This window comes from Pan troglodytes, chromosome 20 (assembly GCF_028858775.2).
Source record: "Pan troglodytes isolate AG18354 chromosome 20, NHGRI_mPanTro3-v2.0_pri, whole genome shotgun sequence".
Classification (NCBI taxonomy): Eukaryota; Metazoa; Chordata; class Mammalia; order Primates; family Hominidae; genus Pan; species Pan troglodytes.
The window spans coordinates 17,492,101-17,508,303 of NC_072418.2; the positions used below are offsets into that span (position 1 = coordinate 17,492,101).

At 42.2% G+C, this 16,203-nt stretch overlaps 2 protein-coding genes across 2 annotated transcripts in view; one reads left to right on the forward strand and one right to left on the reverse strand.

Moving 5' to 3' along the window:
* Positions 1 to 572: 572 nt before the first annotated feature.
* On the forward strand, positions 573 to 982 carry LOC107969680 (protein kish-A-like). Its single transcript, XM_063800582.1, has one exon. The coding sequence runs from the start codon at positions 641 to 643 to the stop codon at positions 857 to 859; it is 219 nt and encodes a 72-aa protein (XP_063656652.1). The 5' UTR covers positions 573 to 640; the 3' UTR covers positions 860 to 982.
* A 4,880-nt stretch (positions 983 to 5,862) lies between these two features.
* The window catches only part of OR7C1 (olfactory receptor family 7 subfamily C member 1), a 32,299-nt gene continuing 21,958 nt past the window's right edge, over positions 5,863 to 16,203 (reverse strand). Inside the window, exons 3-5 of the mRNA XM_063800583.1 lie at positions 8,848 to 9,083; positions 8,571 to 8,759; positions 5,863 to 8,464 (exon numbers count right to left, since the gene is read on the reverse strand). Coding sequence (XP_063656653.1) covers positions 7,489 to 8,464; positions 8,571 to 8,707 — 1,113 coding nt within the window. The 5' untranslated portion in view covers positions 8,708 to 8,759; positions 8,848 to 9,083 and the 3' untranslated portion in view covers positions 5,863 to 7,488. The remainder of the gene's footprint in view (positions 8,465 to 8,570; positions 8,760 to 8,847; positions 9,084 to 16,203) is intronic.

The window sequence follows — 16,203 nt, forward strand, 5'->3', positions numbered from 1 at the left end:
GGATCATCTGGTTTAGCTGCTCATTATAATTATCCTGTGAAAGAAGATGTACAAATACTACTGTATAAAGAAGTGCAAGGCTTGTACATTGAAAATTATGAAACATTGTTGGAAGAAGTTAAAGATCTAAAGAAATGGAAAGACATCCCATGTTCATGAATTGGGAGGCTTAGTATTGATAAGATAGAAGTACCCCCCAACTTGATGAATTTAACATAGTCCCTACCACAAGCCCAGTTAACTTTTTTGTGTAAATTGACAGGATGACCCTAAAATTTATGTGGAATGGTAGAGGATTCACAATAGTCAAAGAATCTTGGAAAAGAAGAACCAACTTGAAGACTCACATTTCCTGATTTTAAAACTTACTACAAAGCTACAGTAATCAAGACAGTGTGGTATGGGCATAAGGATTAGACATATAGCCCGATGAAATAGAATCAAGAGTACAGAAATAGACTCTTACATTTATGGTCTATAGATTTTCAGCAAGGATGTGAAGACAATTCACTGGGGAGAAAGAATGGTCTATTTAAGAAATGTTTCTGGGACAACTGTATTTCAGCATGCAAAAGAATGATGTTAAGCTTCTGCCTGGGGCCTGGAAGGGTGATGTGGCTGTGGCATCGCCGGCCTCGCTATGTCTGCCATTTTCAATATTCAGAGTCTATTGACTGTAATCTTGCTGCTTATATGTACCTGTGCTTATATTCGATCCTTGGCACCCAGCCTCCTGGACAGAAATAAAACTGGATTGTTGGGTATATTTTGGAAGTGTGCCAGAATTGGTGAACGGAAGAGTCCTTATGTTGAAGTATGCTGTATAGTAATGGCCTTCAGCATCCTCTTCATACAGTAGCTGGGGAAAATGCCAGAATTTAATTGCCATCAGATTTCATTGTGAACAAGGACTTACTGCAGAAAATAATGGAAAGGATGTTTAACTCTTTTATCTCCGAACATTGAATGAGATAAATTTCCAGATGCTGTTCTCTATTTTAATGTTATTGGACCAATATTCTGTATAAATAATTAAGATGTAACCATTTAATAGTCTGTAACAATGAACCTCAGTACTGTCACTACAATATTACATTCTGCAAATGTTATTCTGTTGTATCAGATACGAAATTTTAGTGAGGTATCTCTAAGGCATATAGTAGAAAACAAAATTGGTTAATTAAGTTCGTTTCACTGTGATTTGGAAATGATTTAATCTTTACAGAATGAGACCCTTTTTTGGACTAGCTTTTTTTATTAAAATGGCTCAATTTGTGTAAAAAAAAAAAAAAGAATGAAGTTAAGCCCCTACCTCACACTGCATTAAATAATCAACTCCACATGGATCATAGGCCTAAAAGTAAGAGCTAAAACTGTAAAACTTGTAGAAAAAAAACCAGAAGTAAATCTTTTTGACCTTGGTTTAGGCAGTGGATTTTTAGATATGGTATCCAAAGCACAAATGACAAAATACAAAATTAGATAAATAGGACTGCATCAAAATTAAAAATGTTTATGCATCAAAATCATCTGGCAAGAGACTTATATCCAGAACATACATAGAACTTTTACAACTTAACAATAAAATTCAAATAACCCAATTAAAAATGGGCAAATAATTTGAATAGATATTTCCCCAAAGAAGATATGTAAATGGTCAATATACACTTGTAAAGAGTCTTATCATAAGTCATTAGGGAATGCAAATTAAAACCACACCGAGTTACCACTCCACATCTGTTGGAATGGCTAAAATAAAACAAAAGACAAGCAATTAACAAGTTTTGATGAGAATATGGGGAAATTGGAACACTCCTACATTGTTGGTGGAGATGAAAATGGTGCAGTCACTAAGAAAAACATTTTGGCAGTTCCTCAATATGTTAAACATAGCATTACCATACAACCCAGTAATTCTACTCCAAGGCATATATTCAAGAGAAATGGAAACATATGTCTACACAAAAATTTGTACACAAGGCTGGGCATGGTGGCTCACGCCTGTAATCCCAGCACTTTGGGAGGCTGAGGCGGGCCTACCACCTGAGGCCAGGAGTTCGAGACCAACCTGGCCAACATAGTGAAACCCGTCTTACTAAAAATACAAAAAAATTAGCCAGGTGTGGTGGTGGGTGCCTGTAATCCCAGCTACTAGGGAGGCTGAGTCAGGAGAATTGCTTGAACCTGAGAGGTGGAGGTTGCAGTGAGCCAAGAAGGCGCCATTGCACTCCAGCCTGGGCAACGAGTGAAACTCTGTCTCAAAAAAAAAAAAAAATTGTACACAAGCGTTTATAAGAATATTCATAATAGTCCAAAAGTGGAAAAACTGAAGTGTCTCTCATATTGATGAGTGGATATCAAAATATAGTCTATCTATACAATGGAGTACTATTTGGCAAAATAGATAATGAAATACCAATACATGCTACAACATGGATGAACCTTGAAAGCATTAAGCTAAGTGAAAGAAGCCACTCACAAAGTCAAAATAGTGTATGATTCCATTTATATACAATCGAGAGAGAGAGAGAGACAGAGAGAGAGAGAAAGAAGTTAAGTACAACTCAAAGGATTCTGACTTGAGATGCTGGAATAATGGAGTTTTGCCATGTACATAGATGGGAAGATTGTGAGTGGAGAAGGCTGGGAGTAATTAGGATTAAGATTTTGGGCATGTCAGGTTTGAAATGTGTGTTAAGCTTCCAAGTGGAGTTGTCTAAGAGGCAGTTGGGTCTATGAATCTGGAGTCATCTTGTCTGAAGATACGCATTTTGGATTCTTTAGCCTCCATATATGATCTTAAGTCTATGAGACAGCATGACATTAACTAGAGAGACACATGGTGAGAGACAGATAGGGAAAAGTGAGGACAGGTAGGGAAAAGAAGAGGCTAGAAGACGAAATCATGGAATGTTGCAGCACTGAGAACTTGAGAAGATGAGGAGGAGCCAATCTGGGTTTCAGCTTTAACACCAACCAACTAGTACCTGTTTATATCCCTGGTGATCTACTAGTAGCCACATCTGATGGTCACTCATTTAATTATCCTGACATTTCACTTCCCAACATTTCTTCCATGAAACTCTTCTCTTTTGACAATTCTCCCACTCTCTCTGCCCCGCCCACCCCCTAACGCTGACCTTTTATATTTATCCAACTTTACTAATTAATGTTTAATATGTGTCTTGTGGCTTACAACACAGACACATGCACATTGGCCTGGGGCTGCAGATTATTCAAGGAAGCATGCTCAGTGCTCATCAGTAAATGCCTGGAGTGTTGGGTGCATTCTTGTGTCTCACAATTTAGAAGCAGCAGTGATAGAACTGAGTGAATATAGAATGTCAGTGGAAGAGGAGTTGTAGACAAAGGAACTCATTCCACCTTCTAAGGAGTATAGAAAACTCGTAGGGGTGAAGACAGGAATAAACCTTTTGTCTAAGAAATGACTAGTGGTTTCATGGAAGAGTGTTGAAAATTGATCGATTCCTTCAAAATAACTAATCATAGACGTTATAGGGAAGGCAATTTTGACTCAGATTTTTCAATCTCTAATGCTGGGAGCTGTCCAACAATAGAGTTGATTGCACCATTGTAACTGCCCGATGGGTTCACCTTGCCTGCTGCCTAGACAGAGCTGCTTTATGAAGACAGGAGAATTGCAATAGAGTTTAATTCATGTAGAGCCAGCTGTACAGGAGACTGCAGTTTTATTATTACTCAAATTAGTCTCCCTGAAAATCTGGGGATTGGGGTTTTAAAGAATAATTTGGTGGGTAGGAGTTGGGAAGTGGGGAGTGCTGATTGATTGGGTTAGAGATGAAATCATAGGAAGTCAAAGCTGTCCTTTTGTGCTGAGTCAGTTCCTGGGAGGGGCCACAAGACCAGATGAGTTAATCAGTCTGGGTGGTGCCAGCTGAGCAGTGGAGTACAGGGTCTGCAAAATAGCTCAAGCACCAATCTTAGGTTTTACAATAGTGATGTTGTCCCCAGAAGCAATTTGGGGAGGTTCAGAATCTTGCAGTCTCCAGCTGCGTGACTTTTTTTTTTCTTTTCTTTTTTTTTTTTTTTTGAGACAGAGTCTCGCTCTGTCGCCTAGGCTGGAATGTAGTGGCACAATCTCGGCTCACTGCAAGCTCTGCCTCCCTGGTTCACGCCATTCTCCTGCCTCGGCCTCCAGAGTAGCTGGGACAACAGGTGCCCACCACCACGCCCGTCTAATTTTTTTGTATTTTTAGTAGAGACGGGGTTTCACCATGTCAGCCAGGATGGTCTCGATCTCCTCACCTTGTGATCCACCCGCCTTGGCCTCCCAAAGTGCTCAGGTTACAGGCGTGAGCCACCGCGCCCGGCCAACTGCGTGACTTTTAAACCATAGTTTCTGATCTTGTGGCTAATATGTTAGTCCTACGAAGGCAGTCTAGTCTCCCAGTAGGAAGGGAATTGGTTTTGGGAAAGGGCTGTTACCGTCTTTGTTTCAAAGTTAAACTATAAACTAAGTTTCTCCCAAAGTTAGAGCCCAGGAATGAGCAAGGACAGCTTGGAGGTTAGAGGCAAGATGGAGTTAGTTAGGTCAGACCACTTTCACCGTCATAATGTTCTCAGCGATAATTTTTTGCAAAGGCAGTTTCAGCATCACTCTCCTCAATTAGAAATGGAAGGACCAGGCCGGGTGCAGTGGCTCACGCCTGTAATCCTAGCACTTTGGGAGGCTGAGGCAGGCAGATCACAAGGTCAAGTGATCAAGACCATCCTGGCCAACATGGTGAAACTCTGTCTCTACTAAAAATACAAAAATCAGCTGGGCGTGGTGGCACGTGCGTATAGTCCCAGCTACTCAGGAGGCTGAGGCAGGAGAATCACTTGAATCCGGGAGGTGGAGTTTGCGGTGAGCTGAGATCGTGCCACTGCACTCCCCACTCCAGCTTGGCAACAGAGTGAGACTCCATCTCAAAAAAAAAAAAAAAAAAAAAAAAAAGACAAAGAAATGGAAGGACCATTTCCACTAATTGAGTGAGTTACATGAAAAGTTGACCATTCATTCAGTCTTTGCTGTTCTACATCACTCCCCTGGAAGACGATGGCACTGAATTAGCTTTAACATGTGCGTGATGGTGAATAATGACATAATCTTACAACGGCAACTTCACATAAGGGTGTTACTCAAAATCTCTGTGAGACTTAACTACAGAGTAGCTGAAAGTTTTTCTAGCTTCACAGCTTTGTTAATTCTACTTATTTATTCAAGATGTGCATATACTAGTTTAGGTTTACCTATTCAACAAGAATTTACCACACTTTCCTTCTATGTCAGAGATTTTGCTACACAGAGGGGGTATGAAGGTCCCACCCATCATGAGAATTAATATTTAGATTACTAGGAAAGGATCACTTATTGTTTGAGTTTGCATTCTATGTATAGAACAAAACCCTTCTAATTACACAGTAATAAGAATGGAGTTTTGCAAAGAATTTCATGTACATTAGACAATTTTAATGGTATGCTGAGATGCTTAAAAAAAATCTAACTTAGGCTGGGTGCTGTGGCTCATGCTTGTAATCCCAGAACTTGGGGAGGCTGAAGCAGGCGAATCACGAGGTCGGGAGATTGAGACCATCATGGCTAACACAGTGAAACCCCGTCTCTACTAAAAATACAAAAACAAAATCAGCTGGGTGTGGTGGCATGTGCCTGTAGTCCCAGCTATTCGGGAGGTTGAGGTGGGAGAATGGCATGAACTCGGGAGGCGGAGCTTGCAGGGAGCCGAGATTGCGCCACTGCACTCCAGCCTGGGTGAGAAAGCAAGACTCCATCTCAAAAAAAAAAAAAAAAAAAAAAAAAAAATCTAACTTAGACGAGATGAAGTGAGAGCAATGTTTTAATTCAGGGGTCAGCAAACCTTCACAGTGAAAAAGGCCAGAGAGTAAATATTTTAGGTAGGTTTTCCAGGTCAGATGATTTCTGTGGCAGTTACTCATATCTGCTCTTGTAACATGAAAGCAGCCACAGATAATATGTACACAAGTGGGTGTGGCTATATGCCAATAACATTTTATTTGCAAAAAAACAAAAAAACAGAAATGGGCAATTTGGGATGCTGGTCATTCTTTGCATTTAAAGCTAGTCTTGATGAAACTGTCTTTTATGGGTTGAATTTTCATTCTCTACAAATTCATATGTTGAAGTCCTTACCGCCAAAACTTCAGAATGTGGTCTCAGCTATTCTGACCTTTGTGAAGCCAATGTTTAATTTTTTCATTGCAAATATCTGAGATGTTCACAATAGTTTGCATTGCTTATGTGATCATATGTTACATTAAAGCCCTCAGTTAGAAATAGGGCTGCGGTGAATGTAATTAGTTAAGCTAAGATGAGGTCCATAGTGGAGTAGAGTTGGCCTCTAATCTGAATGTTGTCCATATAAGAAGGGGAAATTTGGACACAGACACACCTAGAGGGAGAACATCACCTGAAGATGAAAGCAGAGATTGGGGTGATGCTTCTATATTGTCAAGGAAAGCCAAAGACTGCCAGCAACCGGCAGAAGCTAGGGGTAAGGCATGGAACAGAATCTTTCTCACAGCCTTCAAGTGGAACCAGCCCTGCCAACACCTTGATTTCAGGCGTCATAGTCTACAGAAATGTGAGACAATCAATTGCTATTGTTTAACTCACCCAATTTGTGGCACATTGTTACAGATGCCCTAGAAAGTTAATACACCGTCTTCAAAAATTGTCAAAATCAAGATGAAGCAGCATAGTTGTCTGGGGTAACACCTGAGGTTTGTTGTCCCACAGCCATGGAAGAAGACTGGGATGTGGACACACCAGAGTGAGGTTAAGAGCAGAAGTTTAATAGGTGAGAGAAAGAGAAGAGCTCTATGTGCAGAGAGGGGTCCCAGAGAAAATGGGTTGCCAGTTCCATGGTGAAATGCACAGGGTTTTATAAACTAGCTTGAGGAGGTGTTGTCTGATTTACATAGGCCATAAAAGATTGGTTGGATCAGGTGTGCCATTTGCATAGCATGTGGAGAAGCTGGCTGCCCTACCCTAATCTTTTATTATACAGATGGATTCTTTACCTGGGCAGCCCCATGTTGCCTGTTCCTTTGCTGTACACGTGGTTGACAAAGAAAAGGAAGAGGGAGCCTCCATGTTGAACATGCCTGGCCCCCACCTAGCCCTTTTCTATTGGCGCAGCAGCCGGCATTCACTCATGCAAGCTTCCAGCTTGCTTATCTATGTCTGCAGCTCGATTTTTCAGGCTGTTCTTTGTTAGAAATGATTTTGAGGGCTGCTTTTTGTTAACGGGGAAACCTTGCCCAGGACTCTGTGGCCCTCCCTATCTACCTAAATAATTTCTTTCTAGCTCCTGTATCAAAGACACGATAAGATATGGTAATTCCAGAACTAAAAGAGAATACATTGATGTTTGGATACATTCAAGAACCACCAAAAGTGCCTCCCAATGGTCCAAGCCTTGCTACTTATGAAAGTCCTGCAGTGATGTCACCATTAAAAAATGTTGCCCTACTGAGGAGTCTCCCCAGGGCCCTCTTCATGTCCGTGTTCCTCAGGCTGTAGATGAAGGGGTTCAGCATGGGGGTGACCATGGTGTACATCACTGAGGCCACCAGACTTGTCCTAGAAGATGGTGTGGCTGCAGAACTGAGATAGACCCCAAAGCCCGTGCCATAGAACAAGGTGACCACTGAGAGGTGGGAACCACAGGTGGAAAACGCTTTGTGCTTTCTCCCAGCTGAGGAAATCCTCAGTATAGAGAAAACAATTTTATAGTAAGAGAAAAATATTCCAGTGAAGGGAATCACACCCAGGACGCCAGTTGCAAAGTATATCACCACGTTATTAATGAAGGTGTCAGAACAGGCGAGCTTCAGGACTTCAAGAAGATCACAGAAAAAGTGTGGAATTTCCATTTTGGTGCAGAAGGACAGCCTCAAAACAGTCAAGGTCTCGAGCAGGGAACCCATGACACTGATGCACCAGGACCCCAGAATCAGCAGTCCACAGAGCCGGGGGTTCATGATGACCGTATAGTGCAGGGGGTGACAGATGGCCATGAAGCGGTCATAGGCCATCACGGTCAAGAGTAAATTGTCCAGGCATCCAAATGAAGTGAAAAAAAAAATCTGACTGAGACAGCCTGCATATGTTATGAATTTGTTCTGTGTCAGTATATTCAGTAACATCTTTGGGACGGTCGTGGAGGTAAAACAGAGGTCAGCAAAGGACAGGTTGGAGAGGAAGAAGTACATGGGGGTGTGGAGGTGGGAGTCAGAGCATATGGCCAGGATGATGAGCAGGTTCCCGGTGAAAGTCACTAGGTACATGGAGAGGAACAGCCCAAAGACAATGAACTGAATCTCTGACGTTGCTGAAAACCCCAGGAGGAGAAATTCTGGGGCATGTGTTTGATTTCCTGTTTCCATGGGGATAAAATAACTGCCACAAGAGAGAAAAAAGCAACAGTCAATTATCAACACACTGGCAACATGGAAATTTGGTTACATTTAATTTTAAGTGAAGGAATCAATTAACAAAAGATTGCCTTTTTCTTGCTGTCTTTATCTGGGGCATCTGAAATTCTTCCATCCTTTTCTTTGCTACCATTGGAATCTGGAAATGTAGTGTTAGTTCCATAATACTTGTACCCTCTATAGCCTGGCTTCTCAAAGTGTTGTCCATGAACCAACAAGATCAACAAGAGTTTCTTTGAATGCAGAATCCCTGGTCAGACCTACGGATTCAGAATCTACATTTTAACAATATCACCAAGGGTTTCACATGCATATTACTGATACAGGAGTTAAGAAAAAATCACTTACGCAGATAGATAGTAAGGTTATGGGAGTCCTCAGCGAGGCTTTTCTTTTTAATGAAAAGCAGCCCCAAATCTTTTTCTAACAAAGAGCATCCTGTAAAGGCGAGCTGCAGACACAAACAAGCTGGGAGCTTGCACGGGTGAATGCCGGCAGGAACTAAGGACTAGACGTTTTCAAGATGGTGGCTCCATCTTCCCTTCTCTTTGTCAGCCACGAGCAGACAAGATGGCGCACATCAACTGGAAAGTCCAATTGCAAAGTAAGATTAGGGTGGGGCCACCAGCCTTCCCTGAGCACTATGAAAATGTCATACCTGATCGAACCAATCTGTGAGCCTGATGTAAATCAGACACTGCCTCCTCAAAGGGGACTATTAAACTCTGCGCATTCACCACCAGCCTGTCCTTTCCTCTCGGAGACCCTTTTCTCTATGGAGAGAGGTGTTTCTCTTTTTCTTCTCTTCTCCCTATTAAACCTCCGCCTCTGAACTCCTCGTGTGTGTCCGTGTTCTAAATTTTCCTAGTGCATGCCAATGAACCCCAGGGTATATACTCCAGACAATGTAGCAGCTTCATTAATATTTGAGTAGCAATGGTCTTGGACACTTACAGCTTCTAGTTCTCAGCTCTTCTCGCCCTTGTTCTCCTCCATGTCTTCTCTCATTCCTCATTACTTAATATGCATGCAAAATAGGAGCTCAATAACTATGCTTTTTCCCCCTGCTATCTGCATGGATTTGATACTTTTCACACATTGTTCTCAGCTATTCCAACCTTTGTTTATAAAGCCAATGTTTCATTTTTTCAGTGCAAACATCTGACATGTTTACAATAATTTGCACTGTTTATGTGATCATATGTTACATTATTTTACATGTTCGTTTTGTGAGTTTCTGTTCTGTCACTGGAAAGCCAGTCAGACATTATGCTTTAAAAAATATTTTGGTAAAATATGGTTAAAAAATTTTATAGGTACTGCATATTAAATTAATGCAATTTTAGGATATATTCTGAATTTTAGGTAGAGAACTCCAAAGTACCAATACTTCACAGAAACACAGATAATACCGTGGCAGCTGTCATAATCAACTTGATCAGTGTATTAGTCCATTCTCACGCTGCTGTAAAGAACTACCCGAGACTGGGTAATTTATAAAGAAAGTGGTTTAGTTGATTCACAGTTCTGTATGACTTGGGAGGCCTCAGGAAACTTACAATTATGGTGGAAGGGGAAGAGGAAGCAAGCATCCTTTTTCACATGGCAGCAGAGAGAGAGAGAGCGCGCGCTAAGGCGGTAGCACCATACTTTTAAACAACCAGATTTCATGAGAATCCCATCACAAGACAGCACTAGGGGGATGGTGCTAAACCATTAGAAACTGCCCCTGTGATCCAATCACCTCCCACCAGGCCCCTCCCTCAACCTTGGGGATTATAATTCGAGATGAGATTTGGGTGGGGACACAGCCAAACCGTATCAGTCAGGAATCTGGAAAACAGTCAAAGGTTTAGAGCAACAAAGTGAATCCTTAATTTTTTTAAAAAAGGTGACTGAAACCAGGTTGGACAGCTTTGTGGCAATTTATCATTTTCCCACCATCTTTCCTGGCTCAGTGGCAGTGCTGAATATGACAACCCCACAGTCCCACCAGTTCCTGGTGCTGAAGATAGCAGAAATGTATGGCAATGTTCTGTTTTAATATGTCCAATGGGCCGGGCATGGTGGCTCATGCCTGTAATCCCAGCACTTTGGGAGACTGAGGCGGGTGGATCGCCTGAGGTCAGGAGTTCGAAACCAGCCTGGGCGACATGGTGAAACCCCGTCTCTACTAATAATACAAAAATGAGCTGGGCGTGGTGGCACACGCGTGTAATCCCAGCTACTTGGGAGGCTGAGGCAGGAGAGTCGCTTGAACCTGGGAGGCAGAGGTTGCAGTGAGCCGAGATTGTACCACTGCACTCCAGCCTGGGTGACAAGAGTGAAACTCTGTCTCCAAATAATAATTTAAAAAATAATAATAAGTCCAATGGACTCCTGAAGGAATAACACAAGGAGCTTACCTTTACCTACCTTGAAACCTCTCTCAAAGGAGATTGTTGAAAACATTTAAAGACAAATGAACTATCCACAAGTGTCTGGGGAAAAGCATATGAGTAGTGGTAAATGATGGACATGCTGACATGTCTTGGAAGAAAGGCTGGGGAGTGAGATATTTGGGACATATGACTTTGAAAATTTCTCACGTATTCCTGGGAATGTAGAGGTGAAGCTGCGTCGTTGTCTGGGGTAAATACCCAAGGTTCCTCATCTCACGCCAAGGAAATTGAGTACGCAGACACCCAAAAAGTGGGTTTAGAAGCAGAGGTTTAATAGGCAAAAGAAAGAGAAAGGAGACCTTGCCTGAGTGGGACTTCCTGCTGGCAGCAAAGTACACTGGATTTTATAGACTGGCTTGAGGAGGCAGTGTTTGATTTAAACAGGGCCCAAAGATTGGTTGGGGCCAGGCATCGTGGCTCACGCCTGTAATCTCAGCACTTTGGGAGGCTGAGGCAGGTGGATCACCTGAGGTCAGGAGTTCAAGACCAGCCTGGCCAACATGGTGAAACCCCGTCTCTACTAAAAATACAAAAATTAGCTGGGTGTGGTGGTGCGCATCTGTAATCCCAGCTACTTGGGAGCCTGAGGCACGAGAGTCACTTGAACCTGGGAGATGGAGGTTGCAGTGAGCCGAGATCACACCACTGCACTCCAGCCTGGGTGATAGAGGGAGACTATGTCTCCAAAAAAAGAAAAGATTGGTTGGACCAGGTATGACGTTTACATAGTCCGGAGGAAGCTGGCTGCTCCATCCTAATCTTCTATTATGCAAATGGGGTCTTTGCGGGTCGCTGCCATGTTGTCTTCTCCTTACTGTACACGTGGTTTGCAAGGAAAAGGGAAGATGGAGTAGCCATGTTGAACATGCCTGGCTCCCAGACAGCCTTTTCCTATTTGTCACAGCTGCCGGCATTCACCCGTGCAGGGTTCCAGCTTGATTATCTATATCTGCAGCTTGATTTTACAGGCTGCTTTTTGTTAGAAAAGAAATTATTTGGGGGCTGCTTTTTATTAAAAGGGAAACCTTACCAAGGACTTCCTTACCCTCCCTATCTACCTAAATAATAATAATAATAATTATTATTTTTTTTGAGACGGAGTGTCGCTGTGTCACCCAGGCTGGAGTGCAGTGGCGTGATCTCGGCTCACTTCAACCTCTGCCTCCTGGGTTCAAGTGATTCTCCTGCCTCAGCCTCCCGAGTAGCTGGGACTACAGGCGCGTGCCACAAAGCCCAGCTAATATTTTGTATTTTTAGTAGAGACGGGGTTTCACCGTGTTAGCCATGATGGTCTTGATCTCCTGATCTCGTGATCCACCTGCCTCGGCCTCCAAAAGTGCTGGGATTACAGGCGTGAACCACCGCGCCTGGCCTAAATATTTCTTTTTAACTCCTATATCAGAAAGATTCCTGGGAATGTAGGATACATAGGTGTCCTACCCAGGATTGCATGCTAAGTAAACATCCAGAAGGCCCTGACCTCTCACCTGTAGCTGATATTCAAGCTCTGTGCAAGTAGGAAGTTAAGGCAAAGGCTGGAGTTGAAAAATGCTCAGCTTAGTGGTAAAGGCCTGTCTCAAAGCACATACAGAGCCAAACTGCAAAGGTTGGGAGATTTTGGTTTTGGGCTCCACTGTTTAAGGAAATCTCTTATCAAATCACTCTCTGGCCATTAAGCTAACAGCCTACAGACTTCAGCAACCACACACTGGACAAATATGCAATCTTTATAAAATTAGAAGACTCATTAGGCAAGTAAACAACTGCAAATTACAAAAAGCAGCAACCATAAACCCCAAGGAGGAGAGAAAATTTGATTTCCAGAGTCGCCACACTATAATATTCAAAATATTTAGTTGTAATGAAATATTATGAGACATGCAATGAAACAAGAAAGTATAGCAAAGGAAAGAATAATTAATTAGTAGAACCTGACCCCAAGGAAGCCTTTACTGAGGCTCAATGCCTGGGCTTCTTCGTTTACATGCAATCTCATTTACATGAAATAGCCACAATACATAAAATGTAGGATAACGAGTTGCAGGGACTGGGGAGCGGGGGTAGGGGATGAGGATAGAGTGCTACTGTAATGTGTAAGTGGTTTTATTTAGGAGTAATGGAAATGTTTTGAAACTAGATAGAGATGGTGGTTGTGCAAAACACAGAATGTAGTGAATGGCACTCAATTGCTTGCTTTCAAGCAACTGGTTAATTTATGTTATATTAATTTCATCTCAATACTTTTTTTTTTGAGACAAGGTCTTGTTTTGTTGCCCAGGCTGGAGTGCAGTGGTGCAATCATGACTCACTGTAGCCTTGACCTCCTGGGCTCAAGCAATCCTCACATCTCAGCCTCCAAAGTAGCTGAGACTACAAGAATGCACCGTCACACCCAGAAGCTAGTGGATCTAGATAGATAGGAAGTTTGATTGCCTGTTGAATTCCTATTAAATTCTTCTGCTATATATATGGCCTCAATGTTTGAATTCACAAGCACGGGGGTTAGAAGGAACATTTCTTTGTTCAGCTTTGACTCTGCAGAATGCCCAAAGAAGGTCCTCAGTCTCCACTCCCCCTGCCTGCAAAAAAAAATCTGAGAGTCCTTGGGGCTAGAGCTTCCTCACACTCAAGGGGAATGAGATGCACATTGATTCAAGGTTCATTGGGACCCTGGTGCCTTCTGTAATCTAGGACCATCCCTGGAGCATCTTCATGTCTCCCATGATGGTCCACTGAGGCAGGACCCAAGAAACAGGAAAATAATTTCTTTTTTTTTTTTTTTTTTTTTGAGACAGAATCTCACTGTCGCCCAGGCTGGGGTGCAGTGGTATGATCACAGCTCACTGCAACCTCCGCCTACTGGGTTCAAGCGATTCTCCTGCCTCAGCCTGCTGAGTAGCTGGGATAAAAGGCATGTGCCACCACAGCCGGCCTTGTTTTGTATTTTTAGTAGAGACAGAGTTTTACCATGTGCCCAGGCTGGTCTCGAACTCCTGACCTTAAGCGATCCACTTTTCTCGGCCTCCCAAAGTGCTGGGATTATAGGCGTGAGCCACCATGCCCGGCCTGGGAAATTATTTCTGTGTGACAAAAAATAAACTGAATGACCAGCTTCATTGGGTTTTCTTTTTCTACCTTCCACATGTGACCATCCATTAGGGATCTAGTAATAACATTTTTAAGTCACAAACTTTGAGAGGGACCAGCTATTTTTATTATCCCATTTATATAAGACTGCTATCTAAAAATTACAACAGTTCTGGGACATATACTGATATGAGTCAATCCAAAAATGTAATTTGGACATCAAAGTAAGACCAGATGGTGACTTGTTAATTGGAGACACCAAATTAATGTTAATAATACAGAAAATTGTCCTCTAACTATGATGGTATTATACAATAAGTCTGTACTATTTAGAGTCTAAATGTTCTTGTCACTCAATGAGATGTGCTTTAACTCAAGACAAGGTTTACTGCTATTTTTTTCAGGGCTCCTGAATACCTGGGCAATACCTAGTGTCCTTGGCTCCCCTCTCCCGCTGTGTGGCTGTTACTGTGTGTGAGGTCTTTAGCCTACATTAAGGAACATTTCAAGAATCTAAAAATGTGTTTTTGGATTCCTTCAAGGGAATTGGCTGGAAACATTGCTCCTTCCATCACACAATGTGACTGCTTTAAGAGAAACAGTCATTAATGTATTTTATGCCTTCATGTCAGGAATGGCCATGTTGCTAAGTTTTATTTTAAGTTCCAGGATACATGTACAGGACATGCAGATTTGTTACACAGGTAAATGTGTGCCATGGTGGTTTGCTGCACCTGTCAACCCATCACCTAGGTATTCAGCCCTGCATGCATTAGCTATTTATCCTGATGCGCTCCCTCTGCCAACTCCCACTGACAGGCGTCAGTATGTGTTGTTCCCCTCCCTGTGTCCATGCATTCTCATTGTTCAGATCCCACTTATGAGTGAGAACATGAGGTGTTTGGTTTTCCGTTCCTGTGTTAGTTTGCTGAGGATGATGGCTTCCAGCTTCATCCATGTCCCTGCAAAGGACATGGTCTTGTCCCTTTTTATGGCTGCGTAGTATTCTGTGGTGTATATGCACAAAATTTTGTTTATCCAGTCTATCATTGATGGGCATTTGGGTTGATTCCATGTCTTTGTTATTGTGAATAGTGCTGCAATAAACATATGTGTGGATGTATATTTATAATAGGATGAATTATATTCCTTTAGGTATATACCCAGTAATGGGATTGCTGGGCCAAATGGTATTTCTGGTTCTAGATCCTTGAGGAATTGCCACATTGTCTTCCACAATGGTTGAACTAATATAGGTTACCACCAACAGTGTAAAAACATTCCTATTTCTCCACAGTCTTGCCAGCATCTGTTATTTCTTAACTTTTTAATAATTGCCATTCTGACTGACATGAGATGGTATCTCATTGTGGTTTTGATTTGCATTTCTCTAATGATCAGTGATGTTGAGCTTTTTTTCATGTTTGTTGGCCGCATAACTGTCTTCTTTTGAGAAGTGTCTGTTCATGTAGGGATGGCCATGCTTCTATTAAGCACTTTTTTGTTTTAATGTTATGGATCCTGCTAATCTTGTAATTGATCATTGTGCCAGAGATTGCCTACCCAATATATCCATTCTTTTTTTGTTATTAATAGAACTCAATTATATTTGGAAGTGGTCATGTGTCCAGCTAAGATACTATATTTTCCACTATCTATTGCAAAATCATGGAGAGTTGGTGAAGCATAGGAATTTATTTGATGGGAATCCTGGAATCCTCTTTAGAATCCTTCCCCTCTGTTCATCTCTTTCTTGCCTGGAATTTGCACATGACACTGGAATTACCTTAGCTGATATATCTTGGAAAACAACACATTAAAGATGGGGCAGCAGAGAGATAGAGTAAACCCTTGTGCCTCAGGTTAGCACAGAGTGATCATGGTGACCCATTCTTTTAGGGAGGAGACACATTAACTCCTGATTGAATTAAAACAGTGGTGGATCACGAGGTCAGGAGACTGAGACCATCCTGGCTAACACGGTGAAACCCTGTCTCTACTAAAAATACAAAAATTCAGCCGGGCGTAGTGGTGGGTGCCTGTAGTCCCAGCTACTCAGGAGGCTGAGGAAGGAGAATGGCGTGAACCCAGGAGGCGGAGCTTGCAGTGAGCCGAGATTGTGCCACTGCACTCCAGCCTGGGTGATAGAGCGAGACTCAGTCTCAAAAAAAAAAAA

Bases quoted from the DNA above. Each gene is read 5' to 3' on its own strand.
- LOC107969680 (XM_063800582.1), top strand. From the start codon at position 641: ATGTCTGCCATTTTCAATATTCAGAGTCTATTGACTGTAATCTTGCTG.